Genomic DNA, 21,159 nt, shown 5'->3' with positions numbered 1-21,159 from the left:
AGAGCCCAAGCGGGAACAGGTTTGCTGGCACGGGGGACCCAGGCTGGAGCAGCTCCTGAAGGACTGACTGCACCCATGGCAAGGGACCAGGCTGGAGCAGCTCATGGAGTTCGCTGTCTCCTGTGGGAAGGACCCCACACTGGAGCATGGGAAGAGTGTGAGGAGCCCTTCCCCTGAGGGGGAAGGAGCAGCAGAGACAACCTGGGATGAGCTGAGCACAGCCCCCATTTCCCATCCCCCTGCACCACTCAGGGGAGGAGATGGACAAAGCTGGGAGTAAAGTTACGCCCAGGAAGCAAGGAGGGGTGAGGAGAAGGTGTTTTAAGCTTTAGCTTTTATTTCTCGTTATCCAACTCTGATTTGGTTGTTAACAGATTTTTTTGTTTTGCTGTGTCAGTAACTGGTGAGGGATCTCTCCCTGCCCTTATCCTGACCCATGAGCCTTTCCTTACATTTCCTCTCCCCATCCAGCTGAGGAGGGCAGGGATGGAGTGGCTTTGGTGGGCACCTGGTGTCCAGCCAGGGTCAACCACTACATAAACATGCACAGGAACTACAGCATAGACACCAGTTTAGGCAGAGAGAACCAATGGACTTCTCTACTCTCCCATCAAAGACTCAGAACAAGCACCAGTGTTGTGATCCTCAGCCTAACAAAGATCGTTAATGACCACCCAATTACCTAAAGCTTGGCTCAACTTAAAACATTCTCCAAAGGGACATTTGGTCTTAATCTGAAAACAAAGAAGAATAGAGAATCTGCCACTTCTCTTGCTATTTTGTTCCAGGAGTTAATCATCTTCATTGTAGAAAAACTGTCTTTGATTTCCTATTTGAGTTGTGTAATTTCAGGCTCCAGGAAAGATCTCTCTCGTGTTTGTCTCTAGTACATATGAGACCACTTTCTAATGCTGTTTCATGGTCCAAGTCCTTACAACCTCCAGTCACATGTCCCTCCCATAACTTCAGATACCCAAGATACACTGGGCTCTTGTGATTACGTTTTCTCCTGCCTTTAATCATTTACTGAAGTTCTTCTGGGCCCTCTCTAGTTATTCTCATCCATCTAAAGGTGGGCACCAAACCTACAGCTCAGGATTCTCACATGGGTCCCAGCAACGTCCCAAAATGAACTCCCAGTTCATAGAGTACAGTAGTGTAAGAAGTTCCCATTTGGTTGCTTGTCCAAGAGCTCCTGTAAAGCCTTTCCAGCATCATTCTCAAGGGTGCAGTTCCCACAGACAGGACTTGCATGCCTTGGTCCCAAGCTCTGGATCTACTGGCACTGTACTGAACCACTCTGGGTTTCCCATGGGTTGCACAGCCCAAAATATAGCGAGACACAAAAAGAGTTAATGCAACACCCTCTTCCCAGCTATGCTCACATTGATCCTATTTCAGAGCTGAGCTGAGAGGAAAAGCTCTGCTTTGGACTCACCCTTGAACACAGCTGAACCGAAGCTTTGATCAGGTGTTTGACCTGCCCCAGGCACTGCAGCCACAGCAGCAGCACAGCCCCTCTCCAGTGCCTAAAGAAGTGCCCAAACACTCCCCTTCCAACGGGGTTGTATTAGAGGTGAAATCCAAGCCCTTCTCACTTGTGAGCCATCCTGGTGGACGACAGCTGGGCCCTCCAGCCCAGGGCAGCACGGTGAGAGGCTGGAAGGACAACCTGGACATCTCCCTGTGCGTGTGGTGACTCACGGGGAGCTGCCTGAATCATCAAATTCCAGGGCATTGTGGGGTGGGGCAAACGATGCTCCAAGTGGACATGTCTCAAGCTGCACCACGGCCACACACATCTCTCCAGAACAGTCATAAAAGCTTGTTGTGTGTTTAAATAATTGAGTTTGTATTTTGCTGTTTAAATACACTTCTTGTCCCTTATACATTTTCCTAAGGAACAGTGACCTGCACACAGAACCCCATGACAGCAAACATGCAGCCTGAGTACTGAAAACAACATTTCTGCCCCAGAGAGGAAGCTGGAATTCACCCATACAATTAGGTTAGGTTAATGCCGTGGACAGACATTATCTGATACACTGTTTTGTAATCCTTTGCTAAGCAGGATGCTGTTCACTTTGGGAGCCAACAAAACAGCTACTCACTTACTGTCAGACCTGAGCGAAGTCAGGAGCAATCCCTGAAGGTCTGAGATGAGTTCAACCCCACATCTGGTAATGGTCCAGAGTCATTTAGAAAGGTCACTAAATTCTACATTCAGGTTGAAGGTTTCTTTAAACCAATATTTATCAGTACAAATCTCAGGAGAAAAGACAACACTTCTCCTGTCAGAAGTGAACTTTACAATGTTCTTTTGATTATCAACTTATTTGGTTCTATGCCAATAATCCTCTACTCTTTTTCTAATCCTTAATTAATCCTTTTTATAAACAATCTGCGCTCAGCACGTTCTGCTCAGAATCAATCTTTTCCTGTGTATGTGTATCATAACAAGATCTTCAATATCCAGGCAAATATTTTCATATATAAGGAACCTCACTAGATGTGTATATAAAACAAGAAAAATCACCTGACTCCTGGAAATTGAGCTCTCACACTTCCCTTGAGCTTGGTGGGAATTTGTGAGCTCTCAGCAGTTACAGACAAGACACTGAGGAAGGAACTTAAGTTCGTAATGCCTGACTTAAGGCACACTTCTGAAACTGCTGCCCTGAATTTTCCATTTCCCCTGGCAAAGCCAGAACTTCCCCAAATCACACACAGAAACATCTCTTTCAGATTAAAAAGGAAACCTAAAAAGGTCCCAAGAATAGCAAGGAGCAAACAGTGATTTATCGTCTACTTTTCCCCTACAAAAATAAAATCTTGTAATAGCGTGAGACATTTCAACACACAGTTTCTATTTGTTCTTGTCACATTCAACCATAAGTGAACAATTTTTGAGCACTGCGCATACACAGAAATGACAAATACACATGCCTGACTAGACTTGCATTTGCAAATAGAAAGTGACAAAAATATGGTTTTCACTGCACAAATTTTACCCCTTTTTTCTATTAAAATGATACATGCACATTACAGTTCTATAAACACAAGCGATTTAAAGCATGTAGTGCTTCCAATAGACAGGTTGAAGCCATTTTGTAAATGCAGCCCTTCAAACAACCAAACACTACTTTTCTGGGCTGCTGCTTAGGAAAACACCATTGAACACTTACGGATGGCAAATAAAAAACAATTTTTGAAGCTGGAGCCCTGCGTGGGAATTTTTCCTAGGGAAGCAGGCAAGATGAGGTCTCACTTTGTACACTGTTTGCTAAAGGAATATATATTACAAAAGGAAGCCACATACCAGGGGCATGGCAGATCTGACTTACCACAAGAGCAGCACGTGAAGCAGTTGGTATGATAGAGGTTACCCATTGCTTGGCAAGCCTGGCTCGCTCCATACACACCTTTTCCACATTTTATACAAATACCTACAAAGCAGAAAGAGAATCAAAGTTAAAATCCTCCACAGCTCCTAAAAACAGCTCCAGGCCGTTGATTCACAGCACTCATGATGCCCCCCATCAGGCCCTAAATCAATGAGCTCCTCACCCTGAATAGATTCAAGTACCCAAGGGAGCAGTAGGCGGCTGCAGTGAAACAAATGCATGGAAATTAACCCAAAATTAAGGGGGGCCAAGCCTCTGCTGGTGTTCAGTGCAGAGAGACTGAGGCTGGCTACAGACAGAAACCCGGAGGAGGCAGGTGCCACCAGAAAGGACAGAGAAATCCACACACTCCCTGAAAACAACTCCACCAGCCCAAGAAATAATTCAGTGAGACCTTCACGACTAAATGATCCACCACATGACATTCAACCATCACTGATAAAACAATTCAGTCCAAACCCAAAAGACTTCTCCTTGGCCCTCTCCACAAAGGCAACATCAAGCGCGTTTGTCCGCAGTGAAGGCCACTGAAAAATGGATCTGTCAGTCACATTTAGTAATTAATTCCTCGTGAACAGAGGATGTAACCTCATAAACACAACCTGGCACCTTACCACACCAAACAGCAAAGCCTCTGCCTTCCTTATGATCTCAGGGCAGAAATTCTGGCTCACAGTTCTGCTTCAGTGGGGTCAGAAATTCAACTTCACTGCCCAGGCCTGCTCCTGGTGATGCCTGGGATGACTCCCATGGAGTCCTAAGGAGACCAAAGCACCAGGAGCCAACAAGTCAGTGGTTAGCTCTACACATGGCCGACTCACAGGAAGGTCATGCTTTCAGTAACTCTACAAAGAGGTTTTTTTGGGATGGTTTGGGTTTTGGGAGTATTTAAACCTATTTCCTCAAAGTTTTAAGAGTGGTTTGCCTGTGCGTTTCTTTCTACCTATGCATAACCCCTCTAAATTCAAACCCAGAAAGGGAGGTAATTCAAGGATCCCTTTGGGTCTGTATCCCTAAGAAGAAGAAATTAAACTCTGGGGAATCCATGTCCATCTGTCACACAATTGGGACTACTGATTCTTAAGTTCTTCTGAGATGGCCATAGGTCTCTATTCAATTCTAGCAGGACAGTCCATCAAGACAAGGCTGGTGATATTTTTTAAATACTACAATAGAAAATAAAAATGGAGACTTTTTTGCTTCAAACAACTCTACAGAAACTGCTGTGTTCCATGTGTTGTTTGAGGCTCTATTTCTACAAGTGCATGCACAAGCTGGGCATCAATCATTGGCACCAACAAAACTGCTAATACACCTAAGAACCTAGGAACTAGAGAACTACAAAACCAGGCTTTTATCTTGCAGAATTCTTCTTTACTGTGCTGTGAACATTCTAGGTAAGTACATGGAAAATAAAAATGCAAGTTCTTTGGGGGAAGATCAGCATATTATGAACAGGTGTCCCTCTCTTTTCCTGGGAGACATCCTCCCATGAACTTCTCCAGCCTGAGAGCCTCCCCAGGCTGCAGTCCTTTATCAGCTGCTCCAGCCTGGGTCCCCTGTGCCAGCAAACCTGTTCCAGCTTGGGCTCCTCTCTCCACAGGGCCACAGGTGCTGCCAGGAGCTGCTGCAGCGTGGAGTTCCCGGGGTCACAGCCTCCTTCAGGCAGCCCCTGCTGCCGTGTGGGGCCCTGCAGGGGCTGCAGGGGGATCTCTGATCCATCCTGGACCCCAAGGGCTGCGGGGGGACAGCCGCCTCTCCCCGGGCTGCACCCGGGCTCAGGGGAACCTCAGCTGCAGCTCCTGGAGCAGCTCCTGGCCCTCCTGCCCTGCCCTGGGGGTTTGCAGAGCTGCTCCTCTCACAAATTCCCACTGCTGTCACCCAGCTGCAATTCCTCGGGGATTTCCTCCCCCTTCCCAGATGTTCCCCAGAGCTGCTGCCACTGTCACGGCTGGGCCCAGCCTTGGCCAGGGGTGGGTCTGTCCTGGAGCCGGCTGGAATTGGCTCTGCTGGGCACAGGGGAAGCTTCTGGCAGCTTCTCACAGAAGCCACCCCACCACCAAAACCTGGCCATGACAGCCCAGTACAACACCCTTTCTAGAACTGAACTGCTTCTCCTCAGAGCAGCATCAACCCACCATCGGTATGAGTTGAGGAGTGTGATCAGATTAATTGGGATACTGACAAGTTTTAAAAAAGTATTTTTTCTGTAGTACAAAGTCCAACACTGAAATGAAAAGATCATTCATTAAATTATGGGTTTTACTGGTGTTTATACCTTTAACTCCCCCATTTAATGTCATGAAGGGAGATTAGCCTTTCATTCAGCTAGCTCAACATCCTGACACATTTTAGACTATTTGTCAAATAAAATGATAACTTTAAAACCCAATACATCTATTAAGATTTTTTAAAATCTTAAACCTGATTTCAGAAATTTAGGGAAGCAAAACCTGTAACTTTAACAGCTACCCAAGATAAACCTGTAAGACAAACTAAGTGCCATCCAGATCCATCAGGTTATTGCAAACATGTTAAGAAAATGCCAGTCCTCAAGCGAGCTCAGCCCTGACACAAGAAATGGGAATTTCAGAACATTTGTTGCCTTATTCAAGGCTGCCAAGTCTATTCATTTATTTGTAGCCAAATTTTATGGAAAATATCTGCTATTTGCCATGAGTTAAAGGTTAACTGATCAAAGATAGCTGTTGATTACTGTGGATACTGTGACTGGAAAAGGTGTCCTGTGAGCCAGCAGCTGCAGGAATTCCTCACTCCCAGCAGCAGCACAGAGCCCAGGAACCTGCTCGCTGTCCCAGCACACCCCAGGGGCTCTGCAGAGAACAGGGGGGGCACAGCTGGAACAAGCCAATGTCACTTCAGCATCAGGCCCTGGCCCGACGTCTCGGTTCACTCTTGGCCCTGGGGACAGGGGAAGCCCCTTCAGAGCCCCCCAGCTCCCTGGGCACTCCTTGCCCACCTGTTCATGCCAACACTGGCAGCTACTGATAATGTGTCTGCCTGGGAGGTTATGCTGACAGAAGTACGTTTTCCTGTCTACATTTAATGCTATTCAAAGAAGAGCAGGAATCCAGTTTGTAACTCCGGCAGTTCTGTCTCTGAGCTCTTGTGCACAAATCTACTACAGTCCAAACTGCTTTGATAGATGAAAGTTATTACCTCATTTCTTTGCCATTGCTGCACTGAACCATCAGAAGCAAAAGAAGGATTTATTGTGGATGTTAAACATGCATTGGCCTCTCCAGGCAAGAGATTTCTTAGGAGCAGCTGTCAGTTTGTTAACTTGTTTTCTCCAAGAGAGCAGTCATTAACTCCAGGAATGAATGACCACAGAGATGATTAGCATACTAAAAAAGCGTATGTAAAATTCCAAAAGTGTATTTTGGAAAATATATATGCAGCTGCAGTGTGAGTTTAGTGTGAGCTCATAACTGCCTAGGAAAAGCCCTGATTACAGGGCTGCTCAGGTCTGCTTTTCCACTAGTCACAGTCCAGACTGCACACTGCAAGCTTCTAAAGCCCTGACATAACAGCTACATCACTTTTTCCCCCCCCAAATTTAATTCCAAGGCTTGTTAAACTGCCCATGAAGAATGTTCTGTTGCAGAGCAAGCATGTCTCGTTTCTGACACTTCCCTTGACATGACTTCAGATCAATTCCTGCCTTTATACGATTCCTTGTCCTCCTGACACCTTGATTCTGAGCAGTCAGTTGTACCCCAGCTCTTTAACACATCACCTGCTATGTTTCTGCCCAGGTTATCAGCTCTCCTACAGAGCTGGTGTCTCTACCCAGAAAAAGACATTGCCAGATGTTGCATATACTCAAAGTCGCCAAGAAGGTTGGCTGAGCCAGGAGCACAGTGTCACAAGCAGTCTCTGGCTGCGGTGGACAGCTGTTCACACCCTCACAGAGTGTTTAACCAAACGGGACAGCAGAGACCGAACAAACACTCTGTGGATCAGAGCAAAAGAACACCAACAAAAATGGTACTAGAAAGAGAAGGAGCTCCCAGAGACTCCCTGCTGGACTCCAGCACATGGCCAGTGCTCCCCACACCTTTAACCAGTCCACTTCACTGAGCTTGACCACATCAGTGAGAACATCATCTCTGGACACAAGCCAGGCAAGCCTCCAGCACTGCATGGCAACAGAGCTGTCAGAGGCACGATGCTCTCTGGGTAACTCACACACCAGCAAACATGAATATCAGCACCAGCAGAAGATCAGACAGGTATTTTCTGATGTGCTCAGTGACTTTGCTCAAGACTTGAGACCATTATAATTAGCAAAGGTATCAGCAACAACCTAGAGAAGACATTGAAACTATAGAATTTTTCAGCCTGCTTGTAAGAGTTCCTGGTAGTAGCCTTTGCATTACAAGAAGTTCAGTTTGGGACCTGTACATCAAATCCTGGAATGCTCTTTTGGCCATGCCAGTACAGGCTGCTGCTCCATACAGACTTCACCAGGCAGCCAGAATTAGGAAAAGGGCTGTTAAGTGCAGTGCATATCATAGCAGATATTTAACCACCTTTTGGCCAAGCTTCGTCCTCAGACACATGTTGAATGCAGCCTCTGCCTAATGCCATCCTTTTGTAACCTGAAGGCAAAGGTTTAGCACAAATGCAAGGAAAATGGTACCATGTGGCCTCTCAACTCCAGCAGGCAGCAGCTGTGAGAGCTGGGAGAATCCAGCTACCACAGACAGAGCACCACAGCTCAGGGATGAGCTGCAGCTTTACTGCCTTACAGCCACACCGTATCTCCAGGATAACTGCTACATGCTGCCTACAGTAGGAAACAACCAAGCCCTGTCATCAAGAGTTATGGTAAAGCTAAAATTAACAACTAACACATGGCACAGATGACTCCCTCCCTGCCTCTGCAGTTCTGGGAAAAGGGCGGATGAACATCATGCTGGGCCACTGCAAAATCCCCTTTTCTTCTCAGACAGGAAAAGACCATCTCTACATAAGCCCCAAACAAAATCTTCCACACCTGCAGCCTTTCCATGGCACAGGGGCAGGGAAATGGAAACCTACTGCCACAGAGCAGGGAGAACAAATGAGGAGGGAAGCCTCAGCTCCAAACAAGAAGCCAAACTGCAGCAAGAGCTACAAGAGCAGAGGGCTGTGGAGGGGCTGCGTCAGACGCCTGCAGGTGCCCCTGGCCAGGGAAGGTGTTCCCACACTGCCTGCAGCCCGTGATCTCACACAGGGCATTGCTACTACCTGTAAAATGTGTTCTGCTAAGAAGCCAGGTAAACAGTGAAGCCCCAGAGCTGCCCTGAGCCCAGGCAGCTGTGCCACTGCTGCTGCAGTACCTGCTGAGCTCCCGGCAGCTCCCGTGCATGTCCTGGGCTGTGGCAGCTTGGGTCGCAGCGGTGACTTCAGGGGAGAAAAATGCTCCTCTCCTTCCAACAACCACAGGAGGAGGGATCTTCCAACACACACGTCATCCCTCAGTCAGGCACAGATAGAAGACACGAGGCACCTGCACAGGGCAGAGCCAGGCAGGGCAGCCCAGGAACCCTCCCAGCCCTCGCCACCATGGGTAGCTCTCACTGCAGGGCTTTCACCTGTTACCTGGCAGATACCTTGCAAATATACCAAGGAGTCAATATCTAACACGAAACTAAATCTAGTACATACAAGTTATAAATAAATACAACCTGGACACGCCCAGCAGCAACATCCTGTGATGGGAATGATGGAGGGACTGCCTGGGTAAGCTACCAGCACTGCCTCTGCTCCAGGAAAGACACAAGGACTTAAATTAAGGTTGAAAATGACAGGCTAAGAAAAGTGAGAAAAGCTCAAGTAAATGTTTTAGGCTCCCCTGCCAAGCCCCAGCCCATCCATACCCGGCACCCCAACACCCAAGAGCCGGGAGGGGGCTGACTCCATCTGGCAACACAACTCCCAACTCCAGCCTGGAAGTCCCCATGTGCTCCCTGCACCGACTGTGCTGGAGTACACTAAACTGGAAGAACATGGGCCACAACACCTAACACAAATCCCAGCTTAGGCAAAGCAAGGCAAGAAGCAGCCTGTAGACCAGGAAACTTCTTGCTGTCACTGTTAAACCTTGTTGAGATTGCCCCCGACCTTGCTTTCCTCCTCAAGGAATAAACAATAAATGATTTAAGCCCTTGAGATACGCATCTGCTGACTTAAAAAGATCTCCATCACTTCAGGGCCTGCCTGCTACAGGAGGCTTTACTCAATTAACACACAGGAGGGATGCATGTGTAGAACTTTACTCAGAAAAATCAAAATTTGAGATTAATTTATGTTTGGTTACAAATGCAGCAAAGTTCACATTCACTGGAAGTTTTACAGAAGCAATGCTCTAGGTTCTGGAACGACTTTCATTACCTCCACTCTGCCTGTTACTTAACGAGGCTCGCATAGGACAAAGCTGCTGGGAGAGGTCATGGCCACAAAGGAAGGCACTGGGACCAGTTCCAGGAATGACAGTGCTGATCAGAGCACAGGAGCCAAGCTTTACCTGCCTGAGGGATTGGCGCTGCCAGCAGGACTCAGCCTAATCCTGCTTGCTCTGAAAGCAGCCATACATGCTGTCTGTTCTGCTTTGTCCTTAGCCTTCTGGGGTTTCAGATATAGGGTGAGGTGATGGGCAAGTGTTTGGGAACAGAAGGCCACAGAAACAATTCACAAACACCACCCTCACCATCTCCCTATTTAGCAGCTCTGAGCCCAGGGCATGTCTGTGCTGGTGAATTAAACCAGCTCCAGGCCAGCACTGCCGAGTGGAGATGCCATGGGAGCCCATATCAGCTCTGATTAGCAGCTGCTGGAAACTGCAAGGCTTTTGTTACTGCTGCAGTAGATCCAGCCCATCGCACAGTGAAAGCCCAAAGCCAGCACAGCAAATGCTTATTGCTTCATATGAAATTACTGTTCTGAAGCATGAAATTACTGACACTATCTGCAGGATTCACCCCGCCCTGGCCGGGCTGGGCACCGCTGCAGAGCTGCCCTTTGTGTGGAGCCTCCCGACGGCACAAGGCCGAGCACGGCCCCATTGTTCCTGCACTGTTTTAGTTACACTGACGCTCGCTTTACAAATATCCATTCATCTCTCTGTGTCTTGATTTAGTGTGTGGCAGTTCCAGGGTGATTTATACTTCTTATTTGGCATTTAGAGAAAAATCTTTTGCTACTGAGGCAGTGAAGTGGAAGACAGAGGAGTTCTCGTGGCTGCTCCACGGGCTGTGCCACTGTGGGTTGCTTTGTCTGGGATTCTGAACTCAGCTGACTCCTCAAGGCTCATGCTCACACTGACAACCACAGCACAAAGGGGATTTGCAAATAACTTTAGCAACTAAAGTATTAAGCAAAAACAGTGAAAAAGATCCTGTTTCTAAAAGCACCTTGTGATGACTGAGATTATCAATGCCAGGAGACACACGCAGCTGGGGTGGTAAAGGAGAGCACCACTGGGAATGAATAACTTGGAGGGAAAAATCTGTAAATCCCTGTTCTACTGCCCCTCCACTGCTGAATAGCTGAGTGTCTTGCTGTGGACATGAGCCCTCTTACAGCCCAGGAGGACCAGGTCAGCAAGGCCCTTCAGCTCAAACCACACTTATTCTGCCTGGAGCACAGTGAATGCAATCACATTCGTAACTCAGCCAATTGAGGAGTGTTGAATTTCTAGCAGAGTGCAGTAGCAATCCGGGGAAGATAGGCTAGGGCCAAAAACTGGAGCTTGTACAACTGCTGGCAGAGGAGGACACAGCTCCACAGCCAGAGACTCGGGTGAGCCCAGCACACACACAGACACAGGTAGGGCCCAGAGCCAGCAGAACTGAGCGATGCTCCTGCAGCTCCTGGTTTCAGTACAGACAGATCAAATACCAACACCCGAAGCTCCACAGTGCTCCTGGGCAAATGCCCACCTCGGGGAGCTAGTGTGAAGCACTAGGGGCATTCAGGCCAGCTCTGTACTCAAACTGACTGAGGAAGAGGGCAGACCTTCACACCGCACATCCCAATGTAATGGGCAACAGAAGAAGTGGCAGTTCACAGAGGGTGACAGAGGAGATTTTCCAAAAAAATTGACTTGGTTTTTAAATAGCATGAATACTGCAATTTATACCAGTTGCTGGTTATACCAGCTGGAGATCACCTGAGCTCTGGGGTGACATGTTTGCCCATGTCATTACTCCAGACTTTGGCACAAAGCAGGTCAAACAGTAGACCTTCTATGTTTTATTTAAGCTTTTATTAAGTTTTATTTTCCAGTGACAGGTTTACAGACATTGAGACAGTTTTATTACAGCAAATAAACAATAAACTGAATATTTAAAGCTCATATCGCTATTGCCTTTCCTTTCTGCTGATGCCACACATTAACAATAGTGTATTTACCTACACAGCACAGATTTTTTCTATGTAAGTGACAGTGTTCACAGTACAGAACCAGTCAGAAAACCTACTGTACCAGCCCTCTTTTCCAGTTTTGATGTTCTTAGTTACCTTTAGTCTCTGTCTTGGCCCTTTTCTATAGTGAATATGAGTCACTTGACACCGCTGTGGTCTTCAGAGAAAAAACCTTCTGAGATGACACAGAAAAGACAGAATCAATTTAAATACTTCAGCTTACAAAAATCCGTGCAACCAGGTAACAACACTGATACTGAAAGCACCAATGATGCAGCCCAAATACCCTGAACTCCACAGCATGTCAGAGCTGCAAACAGAGCTGCACAGACATCAAGTTGGAGAGACTTTTCATTACATTCTCCTGACATTGCATGTATGAGTCATCACTCTAATATATGGCAGAAAAAGGTCATATACTACAGCTGCCTTCTTTGACATATTTAAAATGGGTTATGATTAAACACGGAGACTAGTCTAAAAGTTTCCAGGTGCACTTTCCTATTTTCTTAGATAACGGTCTATTTCCAGCACGAGCATGACAGTCTGGAAAAGGCATGGAATTACGTAACCACACTTGGTTATAAACTCAGCAGCTCCTTCCACAAGCAGTTCCCAGCCCTACATGGACACCACAGCCCCACAGTTCCAGCACCCACCCAGCAAAGGTGCTGACACCTCTCCATAGTTCTCACCTGCCCCAGGGAGGTTCTTCAGCATTCCCAGAAGCATAAATAGGTTTGCTTAAACACAAACATACATAAAGGCAGGTATTATACCAAGCTAATATTTAGAAAGACTGAACTATTCACTTAAGAAAAGCTGGAAGTGACTTAAAAATCTGTCACCTCAACCCTCTGAACGAGACTTTTTCAGTCACTTCAAGTCCAGCGACTCAAGGATGCTTTGAGAACATCAGGAGAAGGAATGTACCTTCCTGTAAGGCACAGGAACAACCATTTCAGAAAGTAATTTGCCATAGGTTTCTCCCACCTTTAGTCAGGAAGGACTTCAGTTCTGACGTACTGGCAGGCCTCAGCTTCCCCACCTTGGTGACAGTGAAAAGCTGTCTCCTCTGCAGCTGTAAGGCTCAGCCCAGGGAGGTGCTCAGTGCAAACACTCCTCCACTCCACTCAGACAGGAAGATGCTCAGACTGTAAGAAAAGCCTGTCCTGATCTAGCAAGTTAAAAACCCTTGGGACAGCTGGTCAAATACAGCTCAAACGACATGTAAACAGGATATTCTAATTTTGCCTCCTCTACCTTGGGGAAACAGCAACACTAAATGCTGTAGATGTAGGCTCATTTCCTGCCTCTGAATTCAACTGGGGGGAAAAAGGAAAAGTTAGAAAATCAACATGCTGCCCATGTGTTCAGCTGCTCTCCAGGGCAGACTTAAGGTGGGCATGGGGTTGCTCCAGGCTTTTGTCAGACTCCAGTCTACAATGATTCCTGCAAGAAGGCAACTCTGAGCTTCCCATAACCATGAGAGGACCTGAGCTCCATTCTCACCTTCAGGGACTTACTCCCCCCAGCACCACCCAGAGCTGCAGGAGTGGACAGGCCTCATTCTGACTGACACTGAACCTTCCACTGACACGGGCAGCAGCACAGGAGGCCATGTTCCAACATCTGAATAAATCCAGCTTTATCACGGGCAGCAGCACAGGAGGCCATGTTCCAACACCTGAATAAATCCAGCTATACAGCTCTTAGTACCATAAAAAGAGATGCCACACAGTGTAAAGTACTGATAGTTAACTTGATGTTGGCGGGATTTCTGCTAGGTCAGGTACCTTCTATCTGGACTGCTTTGACTTTTTGCTGGATCAGGTATTGTCAGTCCTGGATCAGGTAACAGTCTGCTCTCCAGAAGCTGGAATGAACTCCAGGGTATGTGGTCTGTCTGGCTAATTCAACACAAATGTGAACACACACTTGATCCACATCCAAATAGTATCAATGAATGATCCAGAAAGGCACAAATACTACTCTCAGGACCATCCCTCTCCCCTAGTTTGACCTAGACTGTCATCTTGACACAAAACGGGAGCAAAGTGGGTACCAAAGGGCAGAAATTGGAGGAAAAAAAAGAAAAACCCATAGTGCTAATTTTCTCCAATGAAAAAAGTGTGAAATGGGCATAGTCACAGCACCCAGCCAAGAAGCACATGTTGGCTCTGCTTATGCCCTCAGTTATGAGCTGTGTCCCAGACAGTGACAAACCACCAGCCAGAGCTGGCAGACTGAGTCTAAAAGCACCCTTTTCTTGCCTTTTTATTACCTTTTCTGTTCTCACAGACAGACCAGTGACACAAGTGCCTGGCTGCTCTGCAAAACCTGGGCACCGAGGGAACAATATCCAAGACACTGACTTAGCTTGGAAAGGACCTGGCACAGAAGGCAACCCCCACCTGTAACAGGGTTTTGGCATCATCAGCTCCTTTCACAACCTGCCCACTGCACCTGCAGCCAAAGCCTTGGCCCACAACCCCTACAGAGAAACCTGCAGCCGCTCAGCTGCAGGGCTGAGCTGCTGCTAGTAAAGAACACGTGTCCTGCAAGAGCACTTGGCACTGAGATGCAAACAGGGAAACACTCCTGGCCTCAACAGCTCCTGTCAAAGAGCAATTTGCTTGAGGGGGAAAAGATTTAGCTAATGATCACTGTGCACAGTGCTGGCACTGGTGCCCAACAAGAGCACTAAACAGCAGCCACCCAGCACTGCAGCACCCAGCCAGACACCAGAGAGGCCTGTCCCCAGAACTACACTGGGTGCCTTCTCCACGCTCACCTCACTCACCATCTGCATGCCAAGATAGCCAGGCATCCTCTTTTTAGGATGATTTTTGGAAGATGGACTCTGTTTGGCATAAGCTGGATGCCAGACTCAAGTCAAAGTGAGGAACAAGACACGAGATGCTCTTCTCTCCCACTCCTGACACCTCACCACCCAAACATCTCTCATTTAGTGAGTAACTCATCAGCTCCACCACCCACAGTCATGAGACAGCAAAGGAGTTGTGGCTAAATTCCTAGCAACTCTTACAAAAATACAACTAAAGTACAGTTGAAGAGCAAACTCCCCTGGTGAAATTATTCTTTAAAAATCCCTCTAGAAACAGCAAAAAACACCACCTCAAGAACTGTATAACCAGGGAAAGGGTGAGCAGACAGAAAAGGGTTAGGAAAGTAATTTTTTACTTTATTAGTTACAGTCAACATCTTCAAATAAATGTCATCTTATGAACTTCATCAGCCAAACCTCCCTTTTCCATTTTGAAAGGTTACATGAAGTGGTGAAATGTTAGTTAATTCATGTGTTAGAGGACTGGCTAAAAAATAACAGAAACCTGTAATCTTTTCATAATTATAAGTCAACACTTAACTGATATGAGAAGCCCCTATTCATAGCCACTAAAAGGAGCATTCATTCCTCTTTACATCTTCCCTTTACTGTTGTCTTGATGCAATTTTCAAGAGCAGGTAAAGCCACTAAAAATTGGAAACAGTGTGAGTAATTTTCCTCTATTTGGTTTTAATTAAAACACTCAGCAAAACAGAGAGGTGATAAAGAGAGGCAACCCTTTCCACCTCGACTGCTGCCTGTGCACCCATCCTTGGAGATCCCAGTGGAAACCTCCCGTGCAATGTCACTGGTATTTTCCCTGCTGCTAAAGCAGTGGTTCAGATTAGGATCATGGCAAAAGCAATAAAAGATCATTCACATCTGATTATGAACTACGTGGTAGTTGTCTGGTGCCCTTTTAGGTTTCAGGGGGTCCACCTGAGAAGTGGGCACCGGAGGGGCTGCCTTCAGGAAGCCTCGATAAGACCCGAGCTCCCCACAGGCCCCCAGCACACAGAGGGACCCTCCATCCGGGCACTGAGTGGGAGCTGGAGTGTCTCTCACCCAGGAGACCACTCCAGAAGCTGACACACCCCACTACCAGCCCCTGGTTCAGACATAGCTTTTGTGGGCAAACCGCCCAGACACTGAGGCTGGACCAAGCACGTGGGCTACCCGGGACACACATCCAGCTTCAGTGTCCCCATGATCCAGGACAGTCAACCTCAACTCCAGCTCACGTTGCTGTTGGTTTCCTTTGCCAAATGCACAACCCTGGACCCCAGAGGGCCTTTCTGAAGAGCTGCTTCCAGCCAGTGGGCTTGCAGCTCCCAGTACTGGGTGGAGGCTTTTCCCTGTGCTGAATTTCATCAGGTTCCCGCTCCCACATTTCTGCGGCCTGTCAGGGCCCTGCTGAGCACCACCACATCCATGCAGTCTATCAAGCAGTCCTCCCATGGTGGTACAATCCACAGGCTGGCTAGAGGGGGACTCTCTCCCACCACTCCAGTCATTAATGAAGATGTCAAACACTACTGACTCCAGAACTGGCTCCAGCACAGACTTCTGAGGTGCACCACTAGTGACTGGCTCCAACTCAGTCTCATCCTGCTGGTCACACTTGAGCTCAGCCAGTTTTCAGTCCATCTCACAGCCTGTACTTCACCAGTTTGGCCAGAGGGATGTTATGGGTGGCAGCATCAAAAGCTTTAGTAAAGCTGACATCAAGCAGCACTGCTGTCCCCTAATTCCCCAGGCTTTTCATCACACACGGCCAACCCAGCACCCCTGCTCCACGTTTTCCCTGGTCTTCCTTTCACTCACATATCTGCAGAAGCACTTCTTGACTTCTTGTCTTTCACCAGGGCCAGCTCCAGACCAGCCTTGTGTCTCCTGACCCCATCCATGTGTAATCTCTCTGGCAGGGCTTCTATATTCCCCCCAGGTCACCTGTCCCTGCCTCCACCCCTTTTAAATTACACATATCCTTTCCATTTCTTTCTTCAGAACCCCTTGCTCGTCCACACAGCCTCTGGCCACGTCCTGCATGTCAGGATGGACCATTCCTGAACCAAGAGACTGCAATCCTTGAAAAAAATCAATCAGCTTCCCTGACCCCTTTTCACTTCTCCCTACCTACTTTAGAACTCCTGTAAGCCAGTAAAGCACAGAACTTACACATGAAATATTCAAAGTCAGTTCAGTCTACAGAAATGCTCTCCCCTATTGTAGGTACTGGTGGAGCCTGGACTTCAGCTTCCAAGTAAATCTCACCCTGTCTAAATTCACAGCAAAATCACACGTCTAAGTAAAGAGCTACCTGTGAATATTTACACATTAGGTGTCTATTTAGAGATTTAACTCCCCACTGGATTCTCTTTGGACTTAAAAATAAGCACAAATGCATTTCTGAGTCTGACTTTTGATCAAAACATTTGAGATCAGTGTGTAAATCACTTAGTTGGGATTTTTCCTTCTCATGTGTTAAATCACTGCAGCACAACCTAATGCAAACATTTCCTTAATTGCACAAAAACCCTTTTGGAATCTCTCCTTTCACTGCATTCACCAAGAAATAGGTTCCTCAATGCTCCCTTGGAAAAAAACCCAACAAAGCAACTAATGCAACCCCCAAAACTTATCTTTTGAAAACTAACTAAAAGAATTAGTTTAGTTGTTGGGGGGTTTTAAATTTATTTCTGCTTTCAAAAAAAAAATACTAGAGCCATTGTTTGCAGATGAATGTAACCTCTTCTGTAATTATATCCATGAAAATAAGGGTGGCTTTTACCAAATCAATGATTAAACTCTCTACTGTGCTTTCTCTGTAAGGTTAAGAGTGAAGTACAGAGTTGGTACTGAGCTGCACATCCCTTGCTTCTCCCACTGGTGCCTTTGACAGACAAAGGATTTTATCATTTCTGCAGAGGAGCTAATTGTCCCTTTTAGAGAAGGAATCATTGTTGATCCTCAGTTAAAACAGACTGTGCTTCACTCTAGCAGCAGTCACAAAACGCCTTCTCTGGTTGTCTTCCACCACAGCGAGAGAGATGTTTCTTCAAGCAAAGCAAAAAAAACCCTAAAACCCTAAGAGATCACTAAAAATGGTTGTTCCCCATTGGTTTTCAGCTGGTGGAGCCACAGCTTTTATCCTGCAGTGGAGTCAATGACTCAGGCTGGCAGGAATGGCTGTGCAAGGAGGAACATGCATCCCTTTCCCTGTCCTTCCCTGAACCAGCAGCCACACCGCCCAGGTGTGTGCTATGAGGCAGCTGAGCACCCTGCTCTGGGCCCTGACAGAGCCGTGCCCTCTGCAGGGCCAGGCTGAAATCCCAGCCAGCACCTCAGCCCTTCTTCACCTGCTGGAGAAGGCAATAGCTCAGCATCTGCTCACAGCAGCAGGACCTTCAGCTCAGACCTGAAATACCAGCTGTCCCCCAGGCTCCAAACTCTTCTTTCCCCTCCACGACACTTGTCACTGTTTCTTCATGACCTGATCATGGAGCTCTTTAAGAGAAGAAAATCTGAACTATTTTATTCCTATTTAGGACCAAACATGTGGACTTGTCACTTGTTCTGATCTCTACACTCCAGCCTGCACAGAACAACCTTATCTCACTTCTTCCCTCCCCCTTGTGCTTCCAGGTTTGTGCCCTGCCCTGGGCTGCAGGATGAGCACAAACATGCAACTGTTTGTTCCCCAGCGGTCACACTTGATCTTGAGTCAGTCCTACTCTAATTTAGACCCCGAGACAACACTTACTTTGTTGTCTTAAGTCAACTGCTTGGTGAGAAACTGCAAGCTGCATGGTCCAAAAAACTTAATTTATTTGCAGGCTTACTTATTGGGCACTTTCTGGCTGGTAGCTATTTTTTTGGGAACAGTAGTGTTCCAGCAGGAAACGATGCAAGCAGAACTGAACCTGCACCAGCAGCACACCCAGCTCCCAAATCTTCCTTCAAACCAGGAATTAATGTCCACTCTTTAGGGAGATTTTTTACACATCGTTGCCACCTGGGTGTGCAGCTCTTGTCCCTTGAGTAGGGCACATGCTCATTCATCTCACTGCATTTTGGTTGCATTCCCAATCAAATTTACAACGTGTACAAGCAAAACTGAAGTTGTGACCTAACAGTCCCCCACAGTGCCCCTATAATTTGGTTCCCTGGTCAAAATGAAAATGGCTCAAATTAAAAACAAAGTGAGTTTGTACCACTTTCAGCTCACCCCTGGTGCTGGCAGTTCTGGACCAGCAAACATTGCCTTGAAATGGCAAAAGCCCAGAAAACACTTAGGGGGATGCAAATACACAGGCATAAGCTTCATAATAGAGGTGAAATAATGTATTTCTCAGAAACTTAAGCAAATATTACCATATATCTGCCAGAACTCTCAGCAGCCTCCCTCCTTCTATTTTTTTTTTTGTCAAAGTTCTCTCTTGCCTTTTCCACATGGCATGTGAACACTAAGCGAGAGCTCCCCAAATGCACTCACTAGTGAGCCACCCAGTCGCAGTGGGCACTCCCAGAGTGACTGGCCCTCTGAAGAGATGTTCCCACACACACACTGCACATCTCTTCCTCTCTGCTTTTAAGTATCACAGCAAAATTCACAGCAACCTTGAGGACCAGAGCAGCCAAGTCCTTGAAGAAGCCGTGGCCTCTGAACAAGCCCACACAGACCTTGCACTTGAGTGTTGAGAGGGAACAGGAGTCAAAGCAGGCACAACCCCATTCAAAGGAGAAGAGAGGAACTCTGACCATTGGGATCAGCCAGTGCACATCACCCTTAACCAAGGATGTGGGCTGAGAGTTGGAGGCAGTGACACCTGGGGCAGGGCTAGAAACTCCCCATGCAGGCACTGACCCAGCTGGGAACAGAACAGCTCCAAGTCAATGCTCATTATTCAAGGGTACTTTGTCAGAAAAGTCCTTCCCCTCAACCCTGAAATGAGCTATTTCTCTGACCTTACAATAACCTAACACCGGAGCTCCCAATTCTGCCAGGCCAACCAAATGAAACACCCAGGAACTCCAAAGAAGTTCTGCCACAAAGGAGTCCAGGATTCATCCTTCAGCTCAGGAGCATGGGTGTTTTGTGGGCTTGTTTTTTCCCCTTTCACAAGCTGCAGAAGTAAATCAGACAGACCAAGCAAGATGTGGTGTCCAGCCAGAGCCAGGCCACTGCTGTGGCCACGTGGGTTTGAGCTGCTCCCTGCTCCTGCCTATCATCCCTCCTGGTCCCTCCTGCCACCCCTGTGGGGAAGCCAGGCAAAGCCCCTGGAGGTGGGAAGCAGGGAAAAGCAGAGCTTCACACACTTGGCACACCAGGAAGCTGATTTGCAAGTCTGCACTTGGCACAACTTCAAAGTGCTTTCTTTGGGGCAGCCTCAATCACCGCTTTCTGGGCTGGTTCTTCACTGGCCTGGATTCCTCCCAGGTGTTAAAGAGGGGCTGAGAAAGCCTTTTCCCAAAAGGCTTAACATCAGTTTGCTCCTACACAGCATGCAAGGCTGTTTCAGCCAAACCCAAGCTATCCCTTCTCTTTTTACATTTTCTTAATAGGTCAGGGAAGTTTTTTGGGTTTGCTTTTTAAAGAGGCATGGTCTGGCACTCCAGAGTCATTCTACCCCACGTGGAATGGCCTCATGGCTCTCAGGTAATGTGGGATTTGGTGAGTGAATTGCCACATCTCCACTCTGCCAGAAACTCCTGCAAGGGGCAAATCTTGTCCGTGCTGCATCCAAAGCCCCAGGCCCAAACCTGCAGTGGATTTCTTTCCTCTCTCTGAACTGGGCAGTGACCAGTTGCAGGTGTTGCTGGTGTGGCTGCCAGAAGTCCTACACCACTCTCCACGACCAGGCAACACCTCCCAGCGCCGTCACTATCACCACCCTCACACAGGAACGTCTCCTTCAAACCAACACACAGAAAGACTGGGAGATTCTTTTCCCAGGCAAAGCAAAACAAGCTTTTTTTCTAATTGTTTGTAAAACAGCATCTGAGACCAACACCTGATGACTGCCAAAATTTCATAAAAAGACTTTAAGTATGTGTGTTAGTTTTTCACAGGCTGGTTTTTGGTAGCAGGGGTGCCACAGAGGTGGCTTCTCGGAGAAACTGCTGGAAGCTTCCACCTTGTCCAGCAGAGCCAATCCCCGATGGCTCTGAAGATGGACATGGCACTGGCCAAGGCTGGGCCACTGAGAGAGGCTGGTAATGCCTCTGTGATAACAGATTTCAGAAGAAAATCAGAACAAAGAGGGGCATGATTAATTCCAGCTAGAGAAGAGGAGGAGGTGAGAACATGTGAGGGAAACAACACGGAGACACCAAGGTCAGTGAAGGAGGGGGAGGGCGGTACTCCAGGCCCCAGAGCCAAGATTCCTCTGCAGGCCGTGGTGATAACCATGGTGAAGCAGCTGTGCCCCTGCAGCCCATGGGGGGCTCCATGGGGGATGCAGAGATCCACCC

At 47.4% G+C, this 21,159-nt stretch overlaps 1 protein-coding gene and 1 long non-coding RNA gene across 3 annotated transcripts in view; both read right to left on the bottom strand.

Annotated features, from left to right (window-relative positions):
* Nucleotides 1-21,159, bottom strand: part of WTIP (Wilms tumor 1 interacting protein) — an 82,566-nt gene that overhangs the window by 49,099 nt on the left and 12,308 nt on the right. For both annotated transcript variants that reach the window (XM_017736575.1, XM_017736576.1), the window contains exon 2: nt 3,345-3,446. In XM_017736575.1, coding sequence (XP_017592064.1) covers nt 3,345-3,446 — 102 coding nt within the window. The remainder of the gene's footprint in view (nt 1-3,344; nt 3,447-21,159) is intronic.
* On the bottom strand, nt 11,661-20,826 carry LOC108447238. The gene is made up of 2 exons (XR_001862684.1): nt 13,525-20,826; nt 11,661-13,469 (listed from the first exon to the last, which is right to left on the bottom strand). It is a non-coding gene; the product is annotated as an uncharacterized LOC108447238 (long non-coding RNA).

The sequence above is a fragment of the Corvus brachyrhynchos genome, unplaced genomic scaffold (assembly GCF_000691975.1).
Source record: "Corvus brachyrhynchos isolate BGI_N302 unplaced genomic scaffold, ASM69197v1 scaffold66, whole genome shotgun sequence".
Classification (NCBI taxonomy): Eukaryota; Metazoa; Chordata; class Aves; order Passeriformes; family Corvidae; genus Corvus; species Corvus brachyrhynchos.
Note: the sequence above shows the minus strand (reverse complement) of the source record. Positions and strands in the feature narration are given on the sequence as shown.